Source organism: Castanea sativa, chromosome 1, assembly GCF_040712315.1.
Source record: "Castanea sativa cultivar Marrone di Chiusa Pesio chromosome 1, ASM4071231v1".
Classification (NCBI taxonomy): domain Eukaryota; kingdom Viridiplantae; phylum Streptophyta; class Magnoliopsida; order Fagales; family Fagaceae; genus Castanea; species Castanea sativa.
Window position 1 is genome coordinate 89,287,975 of NC_134013.1, and position 25,682 is coordinate 89,313,656.

Genomic DNA, 25,682 nt, shown 5'->3' on the forward strand with positions numbered 1-25,682 from the left:
CATTGTCAACCTCTAATATTAATATCCTAACTTTTTAAAATTCTTGAACAAAGTTGGCCCTTTCTAAAGTTTGAATCCTAGTTCCGTGCCTGACTACACCTGGGTGAACAGTGTTTCCATACCAAGGCAATAATATCTGGAGTTTGGACACTGCATCAAGCCTGAACCATGCATGGAGGAAAAGCCTTTACCCCCAACCATCCCTTACCTGAAAAATGTGGAAGAAAACTCTCTTCAATGTTGCAAAAGTGGTGATTCTTGTGTTCTTGAGTTTCACAATCAACCCTCTTGAAGCTACGAGGCCTTTGGATGATATGAACACCTCAATATCTGCAAAGAATATGTCATTTGAAGGAAATAGAGCATTGGTACCACCTTCTGGCCCTGATCCTTGCACATACATCTCCGGACCTGGTTTTCTTTTCAGCTCAATAGTTGTGGAAGCCAATTCTCTCTTCTTCTCATACACGAGTAAGATCTTTCTAATAGCAAATCTAAGCAGCTTTAAGACAGATTTTTTGACTTCACAAATTCATCAGGAATTACATTTTAAGTAATACATTGTCGTGGATATTTTGCCAATTCAAATCCTAACACAGCAAAACAAAAACCCCATTTGGCCAATAAACCAGCCATTCTATCACACAAACTTTGGGACCCAATTGACATCTTTTAACATGTATTACTTATCACTTTTATTTTGGTCATGACATGGTTCCATTAGACGGCCTCTAATGGACTTTGACAGAATGACCAAAAGTGATAACTTCAAGTTTGATTGGACTTAAAAACTTTAAAGAATAAAATGGCTCATAACCTCCCATATACTAAAGTTCGGTATTTTTTCAAAGTATTTATTTACGGGGGTGAACATATAATGCATGTCGTTACTTGTAAGTTGTAATAATATAATTGATTTACTAAAGGAAACACCCGAAAAAGATTGATTGCACATACTAGATTTTAACCGTGTAGAGCATATACTCATAGGGAAGGGCTCTAATTGTCTCACACTCTCTCTATACATTTTTCATACACATCATGTGTTAAATATGGATATTCTTAAAAATGTGGACATCGAATACGAATGTGTGGACATTGTGTGTATGCAGTGGTATATATATCACGAAGTGTGAAAAAATAATTTTCTTCTATGCTTTAGTTAGCATAAGCTAGATTATGAATGTATTTGGATTCGGATTATTTGCGTCTATGTTTTGGCTGTTCACATTTCAGCTCTTTTTTTCTTTTCTTTTTTCGGGGCAGCTTTTCAGCTTTTAAGGAACAAAAAAACACTGTTCACCACTGATGAGCACTGTTCACGACACTATTTATGTACTTTTTCATTAAAAATAAGTCCCGCAATACTATTCACACATTTAAAAATTATTTTGCTACAGTATTTTCAGTTTTCAGTTTCAGTTTTAGCAAAATAAGTTCTATCTAAACAGGCCCTATATCTTACAATATGCCTGCACTGCACTATGTTATTTGTTATTGTAATTTTTATTTTTATGATACATTGATAATTAAGAATAGGAAAATTTGAGAAATTAATTAAGCATTGGACATGTGAATTGGCAATACGAGACCTCAAGTAATTTATTCGAAAAAATAATCGTGCACATTTAATGATTCCAAATAAACTAATTATAGGTATCATTTGGTTTGCAAAATTTGTCTTAAAGTATATGCACATAATCTGAAAGTAAAAAAAAAAAGCATTGATCGTAACAAATCGAAAGTCTTAGCGATGAACAAAGCAGGTACACCCAATCTAAACTCTAAATTCAATTAGAACTAAATTTTTCAAAACAAAACAAGTAAGACATTGAGGAAAATTAAGAAAAAAAAAAAACAATAAAAGCAATGAGCTGTGCAATTAGACAGTGCATACAGATAACAATAATGCGATTTCAAGGATAAATTCACAATAACCAGTGAATGAAGCATCTTAGAATCACACAGAATTACCCAAATCCGCTTGAAAATTGGAGCAATCAAAACAAAACCATAAAAAGAGTGATATAAACCCTAAAATCAACTAGAAATACGTGAATCCAATCCAAAATCAGAGCAATCAAAGCGAATAACTGAGTATGGACAAAATTCAAGTACAAGAAAAAACAAACTGATCAGAAATAAGCTTTTAAAACTAAGAAATCCAGAGAAAAAGAAAAAAAATACCTAAACTCGATGAAATCAATTCGATGAAATCAGCTTGGCGAAATCAATTTGATGAAATCAATTTGAGAAATAGAAAAAAAAAAACCTAAACTCGATGAAATCAGCTTGGTGAAATCAATTCGATGGCGATGATCTTGATGAGGAAATCAAAACAAAAATTGTAAAAAAAAAAAAAAAAAAAAAACATAAACTCTGTTTGGTTGCCTAGAAAATAATATAAAAATAGAAAGTTTTGAGAGAAATAGAGAGAGATCAATATATATATATATATATATATATAGAGAGAGAGAGAGAGAGAGAGAGAGAGAGCTAGAAGGATTAAAAAAAATAATCGTAAAAAAGCAACTACCATGTTTTTATTTCTTCTTTTTTTTTTTTTGTGGTTAAAACCGTGTTTTTATTTTCAACATTTGATAACCGTTGAAAAAATATTTAATTTATTTTTTCCCACATCTATCCAACTGTTGATATAACATTTTCCTATTTATTTATTTTTTTTAACACCTATTTCAACGGTTATGGTAACTGTAGATTTTTTTTTAACACATGTTTCATCAGTTATACCAATTGTGAAAATAAATATGTGAATTTCTTCACTTTTAATCAACAGTTTTGTATAACTGTAGAAATTTAAGGTTTTTATTAACATTTTTTAGTGACCGTAGATAAAAATATGTTGAAAAAACTCAAGTTTGTTGTAGTGTGTCATGCAATATATTAATTGTGCTTCCATTGAGTTAGTGGGCTAGTTTAGTTAGCTAAGACACATAGAAACACAATAACTTCACCAAAGTCAATATAATCAACTTTTAATTGATGCAGAATAAAGCAAGTAAAGCAAAGCATTTTTTTTGTTTTTGATAGGTAAAGCAAAGCATATTGGGTGACAGTTCAGGAGTTTCACTGACCTAAATGGTTTTGGAACTTTCAAAGATGTGTGTTGTTCTCTTATTGCAAGTTGCAATTGGCTTTACAATTGGAAGGACCTACCGCGAGTTGTAATCTCTACGTACCCCGGGGTATCTTTTATCTTTTTGCTGACATCTATACATGGTTTCAAAGTAAGGTATGTTATCCACATCACATGCTTTTCAGTCTAGCACAATACATGTCAAAAATGGCTCAAGACTCAAGGATTGAGGCATGCATATAAAGAATAGGAGATAATTAAAGCATCAGTATTGGTGTGATGCCAAAAATTTTAGCATTTGATACTACAAAAAGTTATTTTATTTATTTTACCACTTCACTTTACAAAATATGTATCTGATACTAATAGTTTTATTTTAATATTTAACACGTTAAAATTATATAAATAACACAATAAAATAATATATTCATTATAATAAACAATCATCACAATCACAGATAAAATATATAATAATTTGATCTACAACGGAGGACAATCAAAATATAATTTTTGTTATATTAACATCTAAGCTACAGTGCACTACCAAAGATGGTTGTGCACTATCGCTCAACAGCCAAAAATTTAGATTTACCTCCATTAATGCAACCCACTTTTGTTATATTTGGTTGTTAAATTTAGCAATTTAGCACCACCAAATTTTATATATATATATATATATATATAAGATAAAAATTCTACTCTAACCTAATCTAAGTGTATATGTGTATGAAACTTTCTCTTAAAGACTTGAACTCCAGCTTTACCCTCCACATTTCACAAATACTTATACTTATAAAGTAACCACCGCACTAAGGGTATGCGATAGTAGCACCACCAATACTAATGCTCTTGGCAAACAAAAACTACAAACTTTCCATAAAAATTTTTTTAAAAAAAAAGAGAGAGAGAGAGAAAAAGAAAAGTAAAGTTAATACTTTTTTTTTTTTGGAAAATAATGAAGGAAAGTTATTATTTATATAAATAATTAAAATAGAATTATTTATTTTCAACCATTGTGTATTTCTAAAAATAACCTTATTATCTAATTAAAAATAATTTAACAATAAGATAAATTATAAAAAATTTAAAATTCAAATTCCATAAAATTTAAATACACATTTTATACTTAAACTATAACTATTTGCAGTAGTTACAATTTTTTTTAAAAAAATGTAATTTTCTTTTACTGTAAAAAACGAGAAGAACCTTTGAAAACACATACTTCAGAAGAGATTGATTAATATTATTATTATTCTTATTATTTCTATAGGATGATTAGGATCACACCTTTTCTTTTAAGTTGAATAAAACAATTAAGGCTACCTTGCTATGCCTGTTGCACAAACTTAATTATTGGACCAAAGTAAACAAGAACTTTATTAATTTTAGGATAATCTGTCAAGGAATTTTGGATTGGCCGACCTGTCGAACAAATAGAAAGTCAAGTAACAAAAAGTTCCAACTTACCCTGACTCAGATTTTGCGTGTCAACATCGATATTCTGTCATCCTCAATTCGATTCTTTTCGAATAAAGAAAGTATATTACGGCCGGCTTTAAAGGTTCACAATTAAGGATATCTCCAGTCTCTACACATCTTTCTTTCCCATAAAAATAAAATAAAAAATAAAAAAGAGTTAGGCATACTTGAGACGTTCACTTCTATAAAAGAAAGCCAAAGAAAAAATAGACGCAGCATATCTTTAGTCTCTACACATCTTTCTTTCTCCATTAGCTAAAAAATGTGGAAGAATACTCTCTTCACTGTTGCCAAAGTGGTGCTCCTTTCGTTCTTGATTTTCTCAATCAAACCTCTTGAAGCTACAAGGCCTTTGGATGAAAAGAACACCTCGAATGTTGCAAAGAAGATGACATTTCAGGAAAATACTGCAGCGGTTCCACCTTCTGGCCCCAATCCTTGCACATACATCCCTGGACCTGGTAATGGGCATTGCAACAAATGAACAAGCTTTAGCTTTGGTCTATGTTAGTATTTGCACCAAAAGTATGTATGTTTGTTAACTTCTAGCTAGTATGTAATGTAAGAGCATCCACATCAGTGTATCTAAAATTATGTATAATACAAATTTTTTTCAATTTTACACATTTTGAGCTACATCAGTAAAGCTAAAATTGGCTAAAATAGTGTAAACCCAACCACAAGCTACAGTACCGTGTAAATATACACGGTTACTGTAGCTCGGTTATAAAATATTTTATGATTTTCCTTCGCTCCCTTTTTTCTCTCTCTGATCCGTTTGCAACAGACTCATCCTCTCATCTCTTTCAAAACACAGAATATACAGATATAAACTTTGCTCAAAAAAAAAAAAACACAGACATACACAAACAAACATGGATCGGTGCTTGACTGGTCGGAGCTCGTGGGTCTTGCCGTGGATCGGAGCTGGCGGACGCTGGATCGGAGCTGGCGGATCGGCGATCGGAGCTGGTGAACAGGCGATCGGAGCTCGCGGATCGGCGATCGGAGCTCGCGGATCGCGATCGGAGCTCGCGGATCGCCGATCCGAGCTCGCGGATCGCGATCGCCGCTCGCGGATCGCGATCGCCGCTCGCGGATCGCGATCGGAGCTCGCGGATCGCGATCGGAGCTCGCGGATCGCCGATCCGAGCTCGCGGATCGCGATCGGCGCTCGCGGATCGCGATCGGAGCTCGCGGATCGCCGATCGGAGCTCGCGGATCGCGATCGGCGCTCGCGGATCGGCGATCGGAGCTCGCGGATCACCGATCCGAGAGCTCCGATCGCGGAGTGCGGATCGCCGATCCGAGAGCTCCGATCGCGGAGCGGAGATCCCTGATCCGAGAGCCCCGATCGCGGAACGCGGATCGCCGATCCGAGAGCTCCGATCGCGGAGCGCGGATCGCCGATCCGAGAGCTCCGATCGCCGATCCGCGAGCTCCGATCGCTCTCGGATCGCCGATCGGAGCTCGCGGACGCTGATCTGAGGTGGTGATCCGAGAGGTAGTTGATGGAGAGGGAGAGGGAGAGGGAGAGTCTGAGAGATGGGTTTGGAGAGAGAGAGCAAAAGTGAGAAATGAGCTGGTAGAGAGAGAGAGCAGTAATTTAAGAGTTAGTTAGTGTAAAATAATAAAATATTAAAGAAAATTAATTATTTAATTAAAAAGGATGGTAAGATAGATGAACTGATGTGGAGGTTTTGTAAAATTAAATGTGTAAAATAGAAAAAGTGGGTTTTTAGTGTAAAAGTGAATGTGTAAAATAGAGGAGCTGGTGTGGATGCTCTAAGCGTGAATAATCATTGGGCTTTTTTTGTTAAAACCAATAATCGTGGGATACTTTTACATGCGGCTTCCTAGATTTTTTTTTTTTCTTTCTTATTGAATTTATTGTGGTAGATGTAAAATTTTGAATGCTTTCTTGCTTGGAAGTATAATAGTTACTATTATTATTATTATTATGTGTTAATTTCAGATTCCAAGTTATGATATGATGGCTGGCACAATTTCTGTTGTTAATTTTCATTTTTCCTTCTTATGTTATATGGGATATTGATGAGGCATTAGTCACTTATAAGGAAAATTAATGAATTCTTGGAGAGGGTTTGCACAAGAAAGTATTGATGAGAACTTGTTATTGAAACAAGTTATTCTTCTTACAAATCTTGACAAAGACAGTGCTTTGTTTGCTGGAGAACATTGATTACATTCTACACATGAAACTTCATTACTACAAGTTGTGTTCATCCTTCTTCGTATATTGTTCATTCCAAAAACTTTTTTCATTGGGTTGTAAAATTATGTATACTACATATAAATAAAGCAAGAAAATAGAGAGAGAAACTCACCTTTTGAGACTTGGGAATTTTTTTATTGTTTATTTTTTAACTAGAAGAAAATCAAAGTACAACTATACAAGGGAAGTAAGACCCTTGAAGTTTGTAAAAGGCCACTAAAAATAGTGGTGCTAAAAAGTTCGTTTGTTTTTTCTATTCTTTTATTCTCCAACCGCGCAAGCCTCTGACAAAACTCTCTCACTTTCTCTCCGCGCTCTCAGCCTCTCTTTCTCTCTCTCTCTCTCTCTCTCTCCTCGGTGCCTAGACTTTACGATCAGCCTCTCGTAATTCTCGGCCGCACGTTCTCCGATTGCGAGATCGGTCTCTCGCTCTTAACTGTCGTCGTCGTTTTCCTCACCACCGTCGGATCGTTCCTCATCTCGGTGTTGATGCTCGGCTTCGCGATCGTGTGCGCTCACGGTGCGTTTAGAGTTCAAGAGGATCTCTTCCTCGAACATCAAGAGCCAGCGAATTCCCGATTCCTCTCCTTCCTCGGCAGCGCTGCCTCTACCTCCTCCGCCGCCGCACGTGTTAGACCTTCGGACTCGAACGCGTAAGAGGAGGGAGGTTAGTCACTTCAGATTCGTTACTGAGAAGGTTCATTTTGTCATTTGCTTGGGAAATTCTGGGCAAATGATGGGATTTTGATTTGAATTGTGCAATTTGTAAACCTAAATTTTCTAGACTTGTATGTGGATTAAGTCTGTATTGTGCAATTTGTAGACCTAATTTTTGTAGACTTGCTTTGAGATTGTGTATTTTTGTGGTTGTGGCTTTTGTTCCTTTTTAGTAAATAATAAATAAAAAACTATAGAATAATTTATGATTGGCGGCAGCAGGAGCGGTTGCAATGGAAATAATTGTTGATTTTTTTAATAAATATATTATTTTATTGTATTTAAAGTTAAAATAGATAACATTTTGTAAAATAAATGTATAAAATAGATAAAATAATTTTGTACGGCATAAAATAGCTAAATTTTTAGCTCCAAACACACTAAGCAACTTATTAATGTGGTAATGTTATTTAAAAAAAAAGAAATTGGCTAAGTAAGAGTGAAGTGAATTTACTAGGCCCTTTGTGGCAGATATGTCAGGTGGGTCAGGCTTTATTGATTTTTTTTTTTTTTAGTAAAGTCTAATAATAAATACAAAAATAATAATATTAGTATTTTAAATTAAGTTTATAATACATTATATAATTAGAGTACAATTATTATAATATTATAATAATTTTTTATTTTTTCATCTGTTGATATTGCAAGTATGTTTGGCTGGCACAATTTTTGTTGTAAAGGGATTTTACTTTTTCTTTTTGCTGTATTGTTACATGGGATATTGATAGGGCATTCTTGAAGAGGAAAATTAGAGAATAAATGCCCCACCCCCTTCCCAACAAAAAAAAAGGAGAGAGAGAGAGAGAGAGTAATTTCCTAATCAAAATTTGGCAAATCTAAAACTGATCATCAAATCTCACTATGCCCTAAACTGATATATCATTTTTTTAATGAAAATTGAACCTCTTTATCTCCAATGAAGAAAAGGAAAAGGAAAGAAAAAAAAAAAGAACTTTCGTTGGGTAACCTTTTGATGTAATCATACGTGAGTTTGAAAGTTACTAAATGAAAAAATATATTTTCATAAATTAGAAATTTAGAATTAAATTAACCTCTTATTTACATTGATTTAAAGCTTTAAAAAAAGTACACAAACTAAAAAATTTTAAATTAAAACAAACAAATTCTAAGGTGTGTTTACTAAGTTTATATTAAATAACAATCATTGGTATGATGATATATTTAGTACCTACGCAATTTTTTATAATATAATTTTGACGTGAGTGAATCTAGAATAAGGTGTCTTCTTGAAGGTATATATGGCGCCTGAGAAAGTGTTATTGAATTGAACCCATTTTTCTAGGAAATTATAGATTGTTCATCGTGATTATAGGAAGAAAATTTTTCTTTCGACAAACTTGAGGAGTGATACGTCCAACCATGCATGCTTTGTTGTTGCATAGCTTTGCCCGCAAGCTGAATCTTGTTCTGCCGCAATTTATGACCAAATCGTCCTGAACAAAATCTAAACTCACCTTTTGTCTAGACTCGATTCATAAATGTTCTTGAAATATGCAACTAAGTTCCAAACTAAAAAGAGTGTCGATTCTAAATAAAAATAGGTGCATTGGATTTTAGTTTATGAAAGTTTTAACTTTTCTAGGTCAGTATTTTAATTCAATGTACTAAATTGTTAGTATATATTAGTCACAAACCAATTAGAATTTACCAATCATAACTTAGAAAACTAGTCAATGACTTAACAAAATTTTGTAGCCTAGGCTCTATACAACCTCTTTAAACCCATAGTTTACCTTCCTATCATGGTAGTCCAAGATCCTCTAAAATCCTTATGTAGTTATTTCCTCCAAATTACAACCTCTGGCTCTCTAAAGAAATTTCTTGAAGGTCTGACTACGGTGAATCTCACTCGATATTTAACTATACAGTCTTAAACTTATGAAAACGCTCGTGGTATTAAAAGAAAGGTCTGTTTAGATAGAACTTATTGCTGAAAACTGAAAACTGAAAACTGAAAACATTGTAGCAAAATAATTTTTAAATAAGTAAAAAATACTGTTCATGCCAAAAGTTACTGTTTATTGGCCTAAAATTACTGTTCATGGTCAATAAACAGTAACAAACCCGCGTAAAAAAAAAAAAGAAAAAGAAAAAGAAAACTTCGACGTGGACGCGCGTCTACGCTATCCGAACGCCCTCGAAGTGTGGGAAATGAAATGAGCATTTCATCATTGGTGTAGAATATAGTATGATCTTGGCTATGACACGAGGATTCCCGATATGATGCAATAGCTGCACTATGTAATAGTGAATTACTAGGTGAGACTGGAATTTAAAATTTACTTTTACTTTTAGCCATTCGATTAGAAAATTTTTTAACCTTTTAATTTTGTACTTCTTCACTTTTCTAACTTTTACATCTCAACATTTATGATTGCATGGATCCAAATCCTAATATGGGATGCAAAACAAATGCACAAGATCAAGGGCCAAAGCTAGATGAGATAGATGGATACTTGGAAGCTAATGAAAAGGCTCTCTCAGGTAGCTTCATATTCGGCTCAAGAGCTTATAAATGAAATGCTTTCTAGTTACTCAGTTACTGCTAGCTGTACCTGGGGTCACCAAGGAAGCTCTCTGATCTTCAAGAGCAAAATATCTCTCAAGCTCTAAATCCCAAGCTCTCTCTCGATCTTTCCTACCTTGGCCACAAATAGCTCAAGGAGCTTTTACCCAAATGCTAGCTCACTGCCTCTAGCTGTGCGAGAATAGCTCAGACTCTCTGTGTGTTTTCTTTTCAGCTCAGTAAGTATGGAAGCCAATTCTCCCTTCTTCTCATACACAAGTAAAGATCTTTCTTATAGCAAATCTAAGCAGCTTCAAGTCAGTTTTTTTTTAAGTCACAAATTCACCAAGAATTACAACCCTTTCAAGTGATAAATTGTCATAGATACTTGCCAATTTTCAAATCCTAACACAGCAAAACAAAAACCCTATTTGGCCAATAAACTCTATTACACAAACCTTGGGACCCAATTGACCTCTTTTAACAAGAGTCCTTCAAAAACTGCATTGGTTAGAGTTACACCTATTTTGTCCCAAAACTTTTTATAAAAGATGGCCGGGGTCCATCTGTTAATAGGGCAAGACTACACCTGGGTGAACAGTGTTTCCATACCAAGGCAATAATAGCTTGAGTTTGGACACTGCATCAAGCCTGAACCCTAACCATCCCTTACCTAAGAAATGTGGAAGAAAACTCTCTTCAATGTTGCAAAAGTGGTGATCCTTGCGTTCTTGAGTTTCACAATCAAGCCTCTTGAAGCTACGAGGCCTTTGGATGATATGAACACCTCAATTTCTGCAAAGAAGATGTCATTTGAAGGAATAGAGCATTGGTACCACCTTCTGGCCCTGATCCTTGCACATACATCCCCGGACCTAGCTTTGGTAATTGCAATAAATGAACAAGCTTTAGCTTTGGTCCTTGTTGAGACCTAAAGTCACAACTGATCACAATGTTGGTTTTTTAATATGTTAACTTCTAGTTAGATAGTATTTGAGACTGAATCTATTTGGCCCTTTTTTGATACAGAAATTTCAAGCTGGGCCTGTGGTCAGGCTTTGTATTTTTCGTTAAAGCGAATCATGGGTTGCTTGAATTTATGGTTTCCTTTTATCTTATTGCATTTATTGTCGTAGATGTAAAAAATTTGGATGCTTTCTTGCTAGGAAGCATAATTTCAGATTCCAACCCATTATAAGATGGTTGGCACTTCGCACAATTTTATTGCGAATTAGTTCAAATGTCTCTTTCCTAGCTAGTTATGTTTCATTGGATTTTGAGGAAGGCATTAATGGTTGATGAGGAAAATTAGTGAATCTATGATGCAGGTGTGGCCGAAACCAGTTATTAAATTTTCAAGTTTTAACAATTTTTGAGAGAGTTTTTTGTTTGTTATAGAACATTGATTGCATTCTTGTTGTCGTAAACTGTTTCTGCTTTCAAAGGCTCAGCAGGACATGAATTGTTTTGGGGTTGGGTTTTAGGAAAAATAGTTGAGTGGGAAAGCGACGTGTTTATGGAAAGAGAGAGTGAGAGACGGATTAGATTTGAATTGATTTTAAAAGAGTATTGAAACTGTCAGAAACACAAGATTTTATTTTCACGAATTTTTTTCATGATCTCTAAGATACTTGGATCTACCACTGTAAGTTCATTTTCATTATGCACCAATCATAACATGTTATATCAACAACTAAACAATTACGATAAAACTTGTGAAAAATGTGGTTTTCCTAAGTTTATTGGTTTAGGAAAAAAAAAAAGGGAGGAGGAGATGGGTTACACAAATCCATGGAGCTTCCTTAATACAAACACATCTTTCTTTTGATAATGCAAATAACCTTCAGTAGTTCAGTTCACCCAACTCCAATTGCAACTAGATTAATGTTGAATATATGTAAAGATGGTAGGATTTTGCTAAGGTGTGCTCTAATGGTACACAATAATTAATCATTTTTTTTAATAAAAAAAAATTCTCGAGAATTGAAAAAGTATTAACAGTTTTTTCAATTTTCAATAAAATGTTTCCAAAAATAGATAACTTAATATGTAGCACACATTAACTGTACCTAAGATAATATAAGTAAAAAAAGGTGGGGATCGAGTGGAGTACTAGTGGACCCTATTGGGTATTGAAGAAAAGACAGCCTAAGGAAAAATTAACATTTGTGAGGTATAGACTGTGAAATCAACTCAGAGTCAGTTTTTGTTTTTCAATTAGCTAGGACGATCGAGAAAGGAATAAGGCGGGCCATAATCAACTGGCTAATAAAATGGGCTATGAAGAATGACTTTATTTTATTGGATAGCTGCTGTTACAGAGTCCCATGAGCTAGTGTTGTGGACTTGGAGACATAATGTTGTGTCTGTTCTTACTTGTAAGCATACAACTTTTTTACTGAAATAAAAAGCTGATTGCACATATTGGATTTTAACCATTATGTAAAGTATAAACTCAGAGAATATTGCATCATATAGTTTATATCCTAATTGTAAACAATCAGGTGAATGTTAGGCAGTTTTCAATTCCATATTTTTTCTCCTTGTTTTAATGTGAATTCTAATAGATGTCAACAAACAAGTAGACACATATTTCTTCTCAAAAAAAAAAAAAAAAAAAGTAGCCACATATATATGTCCTTGCAAACTCTGGGGATAGAGCAAAAGTTTTTTTTTTTTTTTTACCTAAAATATTTTCATTCAAAAACATTTTCAAGAAAATAACTTGTTTAGCCATGTTTGGACCGTTTGGTTCTGATCCTAAAAATCATTCCAAAAATTATTTTCATTATTTGGCTCTGGAAGAAAATACATAAAATATTTTTACGCTTCTTTTGAGTTATTTTTTTGTTAATTTCGGAAGAGATTTTCTTTTGATCAAGATTTATATCAAACATTGAAAATATGGATTAAATTTTTATAAAAAAAAATATTTCACGAAGAAATAAACATAGAGTAAAGTTACTTTTGTCACCCATTGCATGAGATAGAGACAATTTCTTAAAATAAATAAATAAATGTGCCCTTTTCTTCCTGACAAATTCAAGAGGTTTTGTGCTTATGCTACTATTAAAGGCAAGGAAAACTTAATTTAACACTCACATATAATTTATTATGAAATTGTGATATGTATAATATGTCCAAAAAAAATCTACAAGCACGCACCACCAAAGAAAAATATATTCAATTTCTCGTGAAAAAAAAAAAAAAATCTATCATTTCTTAGAAAAATACAAAAAATACTATAATTTTTTATTACATAAAATTTACCGGTTGTAATTGTGATTAATGGGGATTTCAACAACATAATAAATGACCGTTGAAATACTTTCTTTCTTTTTTTCTAAATTATGACACTTTAATTTGTGAAAATTACCTTCTAAAATTTATAGCATCTCTAGAATCACTCAAATTCTTAATATGCAAAGAGAAATCTTGAACTTTTTCTCCCTACTAATAAGAGGCATCTTGTTTTGGTACTAACTTATAATTATGATAAAGAGGCTTTGTGAACTATGGAATCAAGTTCTTGTTCAATGGCAACTTTGACACTAATTCACTTATGTTGCGTTTGATGTAGTGTAAAACATTTTTGAGAAGAAAAAAAAAATTCAATGTTGGGTGTTTCTGCATGACTTAAAATCATCTTAAAACCGAAAATGTTTTTGCTTTACCCCAAAAAAAAAATGTTGTTTTGACTTGAGAGTCATTGTAAAATGTTTTACCATAAAGAGTTTCCCCTTTTCAAAAATCCTTTAGCCCTCCACCCCCCACCTTCAGGGCCACTTGTGACACCACCCCCTTCCCCAAAGGTACTCACTGGCCATCAATTTGTTAGTATTTCTCCGGAGCTTTACCTCTCCCTGAAAATTTATGTTGATGAAATTTTTTAATTGATCTCTGTACGTCGATTTCAAATAAAATAAAGATAATCATACTCAAAATACAATTTTTATACAACTACAACTTAACAAAGTAATCAATTGTGAGTAATACATAATTACTTTTGTTGGAAATATTCTAGTGAATAAACAAGTTTTGATACAAAATATAATAACTAGAATAATTTGCAAAAAAATAAAATAAAAAGAAGTTTAGAATGATCTCACAATACTATAAAATCACGCTATGAAAGCATTGTCCTTAAAGGTTGATTCGTGCCACCTAGAGTAAAACTCAGTATGATTGGTTTTCTTGGCGAAACTACCCTCTAGTATTAAACTATAAGTCAACATTCATGATGGACGTAGTTCCACTCACGGATGTTCAAAAATAACCTTGTATTGTTTTTCCTTAAGTTATAAGTATAAATTGTAAAAAAAAAAATATGTGAGAGAGAAAGAGAATAAAATAGTGTATTTGTAAATATAAAGTAGTTAAAAGACTAATGAGAACAGATGTTGTGATGGATATTATATAAGTTATTCATAACAATATTAGTATATAGTTATTGATTACTAATAACCCATAAAAGCCTAATAGTTAATTTATCCATTATTATCCAACCATTATTTTTTTCATAATTGTCCCAAAACTATTTTATCATTTATTGCCCAACAGCTAAAAATTATAAAATATTAAAAATGTTTAGAACACACATCCACGTCAACAACATTCATATTAATACATTACCTTTTTTTTCATTGCATGACTTTAAAATTGTTACAAAAGTGATGACTCTAGATTTTTCCTTACAAACAAAATTTCATTGCACGACTTAAAAAAAAAAAAAGCCTCAATGTTTGGCGTTTTTGCATGACTTAAAATCATTTTAAAACCGAAAATGTTTTTGCTTGACCCCAAAAAAAATGTTGCTTTGACTTGAGAGTAGTAAAATGTTTTACCATAAAGAGTTTCCCCTTTTCACAAAAATGTGACACCACCTCCTTTCCCAAAGGTACTCACTGGCCATCAATCTGTTAGTATTTCTAGTGGCAGCTCCAGGAATTTTTTTTAGAGTGTTTTTCAACAAGCATAAATTATACAATCTAATAAAAAGAAAATTTTGTATATTGACCACAACAACAATAAAAAAAAATGTAAATACATAAAGTTTACAATTGCCTTCTACGTGATTTTCTTATCAAATATTTGTCCATAATTTTAGCAAAAGAATAAACAATAAACTATAAGTTCATTTGAAATATTAATAAAATTATTGTTGTTTAGTTGTTTCATTAATTTGTTTGTCTTTTATAAACTATAATTTGTTATATTGTTGTTTAGCCTAACATAATTTAATTTGTTTGTCTTCTATAATTTATTTGTTAATTAAATTATTAATTATTGTTTATTAGGTGCTTCCCCCAATTAAAATTATTAATTGTTGTTTAGGTTAATATGGTAACATAATTGAACAAATGATTGTTTATTAATTAAATGATTTTCTTTTAGTGTTGCACTACTACACTAGCACACAACCATTGAGCCACACCCCATCCCCATGTGCATTTACCCTGGCCCCATGCCCCCATCCACCCCCCAATTCAACAGATAAGCCCCAATGCCTTATGGCCCCCAAAAACTGTTGGAAAAACTAGTTTTTCATCTCATACAAAACACACATTGGAAGCAACAAATACGAATTTACTTCATTTATGAGAGATAACATCTAATCTTGAATTTTAGAACAAAGAATAGAAAGCATACCTTGATGCAGTGAAATTCAAAACCAAGACTTGAGAATACATTTAATCTTCATCTCAATTCCACATAGTGCTTAAGAAGTGTGGTCTCTCAATTAGTCTTTATGTACGTTAATTCTCAAAGAAAAATTATTCTTCTTCTCAATGTAGAGAAAAACTGTTTTCTTTTCTTTTCATTATACATACATACAAACTACCTTGGTAGTTACTTTATTTAATAACTCTTATTAAATAAAAGTTGATTATCTATTTGGATTATCCTTTTGGACCTACTTAATTGGGCTTTAGTTTGTGGCTTAAGATGGGACCAAATGGAACAAATAAGACTCTAACTCCAATGGGTCTTGGGCTTTTCTATCAACTCTTGATAAGTCCAAAATTATTATTAATTATATTTAACACCACTGTATAAATATAATTGCACTCTAGGCCTTATTAATAAATTATATCCCAAGACTCTAATGATATCATTTGACCCCTCTATGAAATATCCATAGTGAACAAAGTCATAATAAACTATCACTTTGTAAACAACTATTTTATTCTTGAGTACCCGGTTTAATCTTTTAGTTATTCAAATTTATTGAAATCCAATTTCAATAAATATAAGTTTTAATAACTCCTTACTAAAGTGGGCGCCCTGAATAACCAGTTCCAATTAAATTTATCTCAAGGGGATATTTCATATCTCTACAAAAAGAGATTATAGATTTCATTTTGAGAATATGTGTTCCCTCAACACTACGTGTGGTTATCCAACATACTGAGGTTTTGATCGTGAATATTGGATCTCACTCTTGATATATCAAAGTAACCTATATTTTATGATCGAGTTCACTATCCTTTTAGGATTAAGAGTCTATGAAATTAGAAGTCGTGAGATTAATTATTTAGATAATAGTTGTTGATTGAATAATTAATCTCATAGCGGTCCAGTTTAATGTGTCTTAACTCTTAAGACACATCAACTAGAAGTCTCTACTTCCATAATCAAGACAAATCATCTTAGTTAATGTGTTATAGTCTTCGCAGATGAAACACTCAATTTTATCACCGACTATGAACTACATTTTGAGTTTACAAGAAACTTGTGATTTATATCTTTTGTGACTAAATTACATACAATGCATCTCATGGACTATGATAATGTTTCATTAGTTCATTTATAAATAGTCTCATATAATTAAACAATTTAATTATTTATGACATGCCAATAAATTGGATTTTAGGGCATAAACCCTAACAATCACAAGACTAGAGCCAATCAGATAAAGCCAATTAATTGTATCTCACCAAAAGACACCAACACCAACACTAACACTAAAAGACAATTAATTTATCTCACCAACACCAACCCCAACCCCAACCCCAACGGATAACTCCAAAAATAGGGCATATATTAATAAAAATTTATAAAGCTAAGCAAAGTAAAAGGCAAAAGCAACAAACAATAACAGTTCAAAATCTTAAAGAGAGAGAGAGAGAGAGTCTGAGTCTCATTTCATTTTTCACTTTCATTCGTCACTCTTCACATAAAGAGCAGAGAGACTGAGACAAAGATGAAAATGAAATACCTTGAGGTTGAGGGAGCAGGGAGGCCTAAGGCTGAGGGGTAGCGCCGCTGGGTAGCACGTCGATGCTCAAGGGCGGCACCGTCTGCTGTTTTGGAGCTCGAGTAACGCAATCTAATGATCTCCTTTTCTGTCGAGCTGAGTCAAGTTTGAGGCCCGATCTGGCGATCTCCTTCTCCGTTCGTTGGTTGTTGTCATCCGTTTAGTGGCGGCGATCTCCTTCTCCATCTGTTGGGTTAGGTTTTTTTCTTTAGGTTAGGTTTTTTTCTTTCAACATCTATTAGTGTTTGGTCGTTCGTTAGTTTCTAATTTCAGTATATTGGGTTTTGGTTTGTTTGGTTTTTTTTTTTTTTTTTTAGAACCCTTGGGTTTGCTACCTTTGTACTTTGTTGGGCATGTCATGGGCTTGCTGTGGGCTTCATGTTAGGCTTGCCATCTTTTTTTTTTTTTTTTTTTGAGAATCTGTGGGCTTGCCACTTACACTATTACAATTTTTTTTTTCAAATTTTAGTTCAATTTTTTTTTGGGTTTTTTTTTAAAAAAATTTTTTGCTTGAAAGTAGAACAAATAATTTTTTTTTTTAATTTAAGAGTGTTCCTAATTTTTTTTAAAGGGTAAACAAATAAATAAATAAATTATTATATATATATATATATATAAATTTAGGCGAGGGTGTTCTTGGGAACACCCTGAGCTTAACGTGGCACCGCCACTGAGTATTTCTCTGGAGCTTTTCCTTTCCCCCAACTAATTATTAACCCACCTACCAATATCTTCATTGTTGCTCACAAACCCCTCCCCCTCTCTCGTGAAGCAACCCCCACCCTACTCAGTTGGAGCTTTCCATTTAGTCCTTGAAAATTTATGTTGATGAAAAATTTTAATTGATCTCTTCATGTCGATTTCAAGTAAAATAAGGATAATCATACTCAAAATACAATTTTTATACTACAAATTAACAAAGTAATCAACTATGAGTAATACATAATTACTTTTTTGGAAATATTTTAGTGAATAAACAAGTTTTGATACAACCTATAATAACTAGAATAATTTGCAAAAACATAAAATAAAAAGAAGTTTAGAACAATCTTACAATGTTATAGAATCATTCTATGAAAACATTGTCCTTAAAGGTTGATTCGTGCCACCTAAAGTAAAACTCGGTGTGATTGATTTTCTTAGTGAAACAACCCTTTAGTATTAAACTATAAGTCAACATTCATGATGGATGTAGTTCCACTCACTAATGTTCAAAAACAACCTTTTATTATTTTTCCTTAAGTTATAAGTATAAATTGTTGGATAAAATATGTGAGAGAGAAAGAGAATGTATTTGTAAATGTAGAGTAGTTAAAAGACTAATGAGAAAGGATGTTATGATGTGATGGATATTATATAAGTTATTCATAACAATTTTAGTATATAGTTATTGATTACTAATAACCAACTATTAGTTTATCCATTATTATCCAACCATTATTTTTTCATAATTGCCCAAAAACTATTTTATCATTTATTACCCAACAGCTAAAAATTATAAAATATTAAAAATGTTTAGAACATATATCCACAGTAACAACTTTCATATTAATACATTACCTTTTTTTTTCCATTGCATGACTTTAAAATTGATACAAAAGTGATGACTCTAGATTTTGCCTTACAAACAAAAATTATTAAGCAGATGTTTGGTAAAAATTAATTTTGCCAACTTATTTTACTATTCAACTTATTTTTGCTATTATTTATGATTCTACCACGCTTTTTGGTACTATTTATGAGTTCTACTATATTATTTCAATTAACTTTTACTTTTATCTACCGTACTTTTAGCAAAAAGTTTTCAAATTCAGCAAATAAGTGGATCTTAAACAGATTTTAAGGCTTGACTTCAATGTACTTGAGCTTACACAATTTAAACATGTGTCCGCATTATGTCGGCTCCATTTCATTGGATGATCGGAGGCCAATGCAAGCCATGTATGAGGATAAGTTTACCTATCTGGCTGTCAATTGTGGTGCATTATTTGCTAATTCCCATTAAAACTTAAAAGGGTGGCCATTAAAATTCAAAAAGGGTCCCATGTAAAAGGCTGCTGCTCGGCTCTAACCTGCTGTCCTGCCTGTGTGTCCATCTACATCGTCCTCCGGCGAGAGATGCGACGTTTATGCCACGTCATCAGTGAACACGTACTGTTTGTGGGGCCCACGAACATGCAAACTTGGGAAGAGTCCTAGCCTAAGTGGGACCCATAGGAAATGCATTCGTGGCTAAAACAGTTTGCCACGTGCTGGACTGTATGTGTTCCAACATTTTAATGCAGTATTTGGCAGATTCCGACAAAGCCACAAAAAAATTCGCTTTAGGCAATTAAGGAGAAGTAGAGTCTAATTTAGTAACTAGACTATTTTTTTTTTTTTTCTTCTTCAAATTAACAAACCGTACAATAGCCACGAAAAATACTTAATTTACGTAGGACATTAAAAAAAATTATATATATATATATATAATTAAATGAATGAAGATATAAATATATAAGCTCAATACATTCACATCCGAAAAACACAAAAACAATACATTTTGCATCATAAAAAAAAAAAAAAAAACCCACTTTTATTCATATATGGAATCATTTAGTGCTATCTTTTTTTTCCATAGTCGACAATTAGGTAATTTTATAATTTTTAACTTATTAGATATGTTAGTGGTTTATCTATATAAATGGAGAATATTTCTCCACAACTTATTGAATTAATTTTAGCATATTATGAATAATTCCTTTTAATAAAAGTCATGGTATTTCTTTTATAAAAAAAAAATTTATCTATTTTGCACAATAGCTCTAACAACACATTCTTTATTTGCAATTCCCCTTATTAAAATAATACTATATTTTGACACACACCAACAACAAATGTTTACATGTTGCTATAGTAGAGGAGAGTAAGAATAAAAGGGAAAAAAAACTTTTACATGTTATAATGAACATGTAAACATATAAGATCACTGTTTTTTTGTTTTTTTGTTTTTGTTTTGTTTTGTTTTTTTTTTTGTTTTTTTTTTTTGTTTTTTTTGTTTTGTTTTTTGCAAAATACCTCAACAAATGTAGGTTTGTTTTTGTGCTTTTTGGGGAATAGTATCATCTATTTAGCATTTTGATGGGATATGCATGCCTCATTGGATGAGAATGCGTTGCTCTCAATTCCACCCAAAATAAATTAATTGCATTAGAAGCCAAAAAAAAAAAAAAAAATTTCTTTGTCGGAAGAAGTAGAATATAAAGTATAAACACTTGTCTTGAGGATACAAGTACAACACTTTTTCTTTTCTTTTTTCTTTTTTTGGTTTTTGGAGGAGAGAATTTTTTCTTTTTTTAATATAAAAGAATAAGTTGATGTTGTATTTCTTTAAGGGAAACCATGCGAGCCATTAAAAATATCTAAAAAACTTCTTTTATTGTGAACCTTTTTCAAGCATTTTTGTTCTTCATCGTTCACTTGTAGGTTAGAGAGAGAGAATTTCTCTTTTCACCTAATAGATACCTTTATTATGGCACTAACAAGCTGATTTATTCTGTTTTAAAGGTTGAAGCCTTGAAGGGGACATTTTCTTTCGTTCTTAAGGAATTTCTCTTTTAGATAATTTTATATAAAAAAACAATGAAATGGTTAAATACTACAACTTCGTATATATGATGGAATTTTAGAAGCTTCTGAATTGATTTCACTGACACGGTAAGAGTCTAGTGTAGTGTAGGTATCATCTACTTTATATATTCTTTCTTCCAAAGCCAAAATGTACGTACGCTATTTTTTCACCATTAAGTGTGTGTCTCATATATATTTATCAAGATAAAACTCATATTTTCCTTAATCACATTGTCATTTTAAACAACTTTTAAACAAGGATGATAGTGCTATTGAATAAAATAAACATGAGTCAACTATAAACATCTTCGTTTTCTTTAGTGCAAGACAAAGCCAAGGGTTACTACTTACTATACTTTTATAAACATGCAAGATTATTCACAGCTATTGACATACTAGCTAATGACAGTCGCAATCATTAAACAACCGAAAATAATGATACTTTAACGTTATTTTTATTGTAGAGAGTATACTTTAACGTTATTGACAATGCAACAGAAATTATTGGTAAATCATGAGACTAAATTCAATTAGTTTTTTAACAGATCATACTAGAAGATTAATGTTTAATTTGTCACAAATCTAATGCACATGGGTTAATTATATTTAACAATTTTTAAGTGACGAAACTTTAGCCAAACTTTAAGGACAAAGGGTATATTTTAACATTTTTTTAATGTATAAAGAAGGTTAAAATCTCAAATTACACCCTTTAAACTTGAGTGAATTATTATTCATTCCTATCTATATTTGTATATATTAAGAGAATTCAAAAAGTTAGTTATTGTTTTTTTCCTGTCAAAAATACGACTCCATTAATTAACCAACAACTTAAAAATGGGATTAAAATAGTAAATTGGCAAAAGAAAGTTAGTTATTGTTTTTTTTACTGTCAAAAATACCCCTACCTAAAACTTAAAAATGGAGTTAAAATAGTGAATTGACAAAAATAATAAATTACTACTTCTACGTTGAAATGACTTCCTGCTTCTAATAAATTCTTATTTTTACGTTCATTTAAATTCCTACTTCTACTCACAAACTCCCTACAAAATAAGATTACTTTTTTGTTAGTTTTAAAACTTTTCCAATTTACAAAACTCACCTCGCGTTTTTTTTTTCTTCATCACACCCTTTTTTTTGTGATTAAAAAAAGTAAAAATTCTAAATTATAATAAATGTAAATTATTAATCCTTACTCATAAAATAAAAGAACTTTTGAGTACGCATGTGAACGAGTGCTCAGAGACTAGTATCATATATATATTTATCATTTTAGTGCTTAAACCTTTACAATTTTAGTCAAGTTTGTTTTTCCATGTATAAAATTGCATGAATCACAACATGCCGACAATTTTATAAATTGCAATGGATGAAAGTTTAAGAACTAAAAGAACAATTTATAAGTTAAAATTCTATCGTATTTATAAAAAATAAAATAAACTAAAATAACAAAAATTATACTTTAAAGAGGTAAATAAAAATTTAGTGAAATTTGGATTTTTGTAAAATAATAATAATAATAATAATAATAAATTGAGAAGGTAATAATAATAAAATTTAAAAAGGTGCAAATTTTTAAGAATAGAAAGAATAGGCTAATTTCGTAACTTCAACATAATACAAACTTGCCTTGTCCTACGAAAATATGGGACATAAAAAGGTGGGGGTGAGAGTCCAATTGCAATCCATTGAAATTACAGTGGCGGAGACATAGCGATAGACACAGAGAAAAACCAGAGGTGTGCGTGTCTCTCTCTATGTCTTATGTGTGTCTGTGTGTGTGTGTGTGAATTTGTTGGTCTAAGCGTGGAACTAGCAAACCTTTTCGTTTTAGAATCTTCCAAACAAAACAAATCCCATCCTTTTTTTTCTTTTTTCTTTTTTTCATTTATCTCAGAACTCCTATTTTCGGTTCCTCCGAAAAAAAGCTTTTGAACAACCTTAAAACTCTCTCTCTCTATCTCTCTTCCTTAATTTATGTTCTTCAATATCTTTCAAAAATAGAACCCCAAAAAACAAAAAAACAAAAAACAAAAAGACAATTTTTTTTTCTCTGTTTTCTTCTTTGTCAATTTTATCATCATGTTTCATTATCTCTAATGCTTTGCTCTCACTCCTTCACGTACGTATATTCAATACATTTCATTCCCTTTTTTTTGTTTAATACAATCTTTGTTTGAATTATGTTATGTTATTTTGATAAATTTGTTTTGTTTTGATGGGTTTTTTTTTATTTTTTTATTGCAGAGTTGATGTGTGAAACGGGACTGAGTTGGGGTGAGTTAGCTGGAGCGAGTTATATATACATATATCTGATGGGAGGTGAGGTTGATAATAATAATAATAATGGGGGAGTGGTGGAAGAAACGACGTCGTCGTCACCGGTGAGCAGGGTAAAGTTCATGTGCAGCCATGGTGGGAGGATTATCCCTAGGCCCACAGATGGCCAACTCAAATACGTTGGTGGCGAGACACGTGTCATTTCGGTCCCTCGTGATATCAGCTTCTCAGGTTTTCATTTTCCTTTTAAAAAAAATATATATATTTTGAGGTTCTTGTCATAAGAATAATTTTAAGGTGGGCAATTTTTAAATTAGATGAAGTGGATATAATTGGTCTAAATTTTGAGCAACAGCATCAAGATTATTGTTTCTATGTAATAATAGGTTTTATTGTCGAGATTCATTTAGCTTAACTGATATTTTAAGATATTTTTAATAAAAATGTCTAGAATTTAAATCTTCCTTTCTCATTGTAATGTCAAATTATAAAAAATATTTATTAATCAAATTTATGATAAAACCCATAGTTTATAAAAGAAGAGAGAGCATTGAATTCAAATCATAGAATATTTTTTTATATAACTTAAGCATTGTTTAATAAAAATTTATAACCTGGTGAAAATTTGAGTCCTTTATTATTTTTATGTGTAATCTTTGTAAATGGGCATGGACATGAACATGTGCATATTTTCCATTGATGGAGAAATATTATGGAGGGGAGGTTTGATAGAACTCCCAAAGTCTTCAAATTTCAATATGAAAATAATATTAATAAATCAATTCAATAATTATTCTAGAACTTTTTACTAGAATACAAATTATTTGTACCATTTTATTGAAGTGTAAAATGATCCATTGTTAAGTGATGTAATGGTTATTAAATCTCCTCTATAACAATCCAATAAGTGAATGTTATGTAATTAATTTTATACTTCTTTGTCGGAGTTGAACCCACCAACCTCCTACATGGCATTCATCAATTGAATTATTACATGACTTGGTATTAACTGTTATAACTTAAAAAATAATAAGATAAAAATCCCATTAACAGATTATAAAAAAGTGGTGAATAGTATCTTGGGCTCAAGTCCTCTTGAGCATGTCGTTTTGAATGAACAAAATTCATTGTATTAGCAACTTCTTGTGTTGTGCACTGTGTCATTTACAGTGCTGTCAATAAAAGTAGAAAATGTGCTTATGTTCCCTTTAATATTAAATAACATTGCCTTTTGTTGTTTTGACCTCTTTGATGTTAACAGAGCTAATGAAGAAGCTAACTGCAACGATTGATAGGGACATGGTTCTCAAGTACCAAGTAATCCCTGAGGAACTTGATGCCTTGGTGTCTGTAAGATCAGACGAGGACCTTAAGCATATGGTTGATGAACATGACCGCCATCAAAGTGAAGGAAACCCGAAGCTCAGAGCCTTCCTGTTCCCATCCAACCCAATTATACTTGAGAACCAAGCAACCTCCATTGAACCCCATGTATTAGAGCAGCGCTATATTGATGCCATCAATGGCATATTTCGTACAACTCCCCATCCTAAACTCACCTCTATCAATACAAATAAAACCACTTTCAGCATCTCTTCTGGTTGTTCTTCCCCCCATAGCAATTCCCCTGATGGCCAAAATGTTGATGCTACTATGACTCATGAAAGCAACTTGTCAAATGTTAACCAAAATGGCACGATTTCAGTGCATAGAGTTCAAAGCTCTCCTACCCTTTACTGCCTCAACAATTTCCAAAACCTTAGCAATAACCCTGGAAACCATCACCTTTACCAGCACCACCAGCATTACCACTTAAACTATCAACACCACCTTCATCATGGCTATCATCCTAGACCAATGGATTCTCACAGAGGTGATGTTGGCAGAGAAATGTTAACCCGAAATTGGTCGTTGGGCAGGGTTGATGGTGGGAGGAGCCCAATGGGTCGTGGCCTAAACCCCCATTACACATCAAGTTACCACCATAGAGAGTCTGGAGGCTGCATCAACTGGGGGTACCATGAAGAGCATGGTGTCCTTGCGTGTACTAGGCTCAGTAGATCTGGGAGTCTTTCTCGGAGTCCAATAAGTCCAAGAAATGCCTTTTTGGAGAGTGAGAAAGCATGAAGTTCTTCAAGGTATTCAAGCAATAATTATCTTACATCTCATTAATATCCTCTCTCACGTGAGACACCTCACATCGAATGGAGTCTCACCAGAACTTTTAACAATGGTATAGATGATTTTTTTTTTCTTCCTTCTATACCTAATATTTGGTGTTGGTTTTGTATGTTGTATATGGCTATCGCATAGAATTGGAATAGACTACATGTAGTATGTGTGTTACCTGTAAATATAACGATTAATGCACATTTTATCTGGTATATGCTCCAGCAAAACGCATCCACAAAATAGGGCTTAATCTAACCCACAAATCATGTGTATATATATTACAAACACAAAGCAAGTAAAATGG

The 25,682-nt window shown here is 32.3% G+C and overlaps 1 protein-coding gene across 2 annotated transcripts; it reads left to right on the forward strand.

Annotated features, from left to right (window-relative positions):
• Positions 1 to 22,611: 22,611 nt before the first annotated feature.
• LOC142619286 (uncharacterized) lies at positions 22,612 to 25,570 on the forward strand. Of its 2 annotated transcripts, none has more exons than XM_075792349.1 (3): positions 22,612 to 22,665; positions 23,174 to 23,437; positions 24,468 to 25,570. In XM_075792349.1, exons 2-3 carry the CDS (start codon positions 23,179 to 23,181, stop codon positions 25,331 to 25,333), a joined length of 1,125 nt encoding a protein of 374 aa, XP_075648464.1. In that variant the 5' UTR covers positions 22,612 to 22,665; positions 23,174 to 23,178; the 3' UTR covers positions 25,334 to 25,570. The 2 variants fall into 2 exon arrangements, with proteins under 2 accessions (XP_075648464.1, XP_075648473.1); XM_075792358.1 differs by having other exon boundaries at positions 22,628 to 23,048.
• The last annotated feature ends 112 nt before the right edge of the window (positions 25,571 to 25,682 follow it).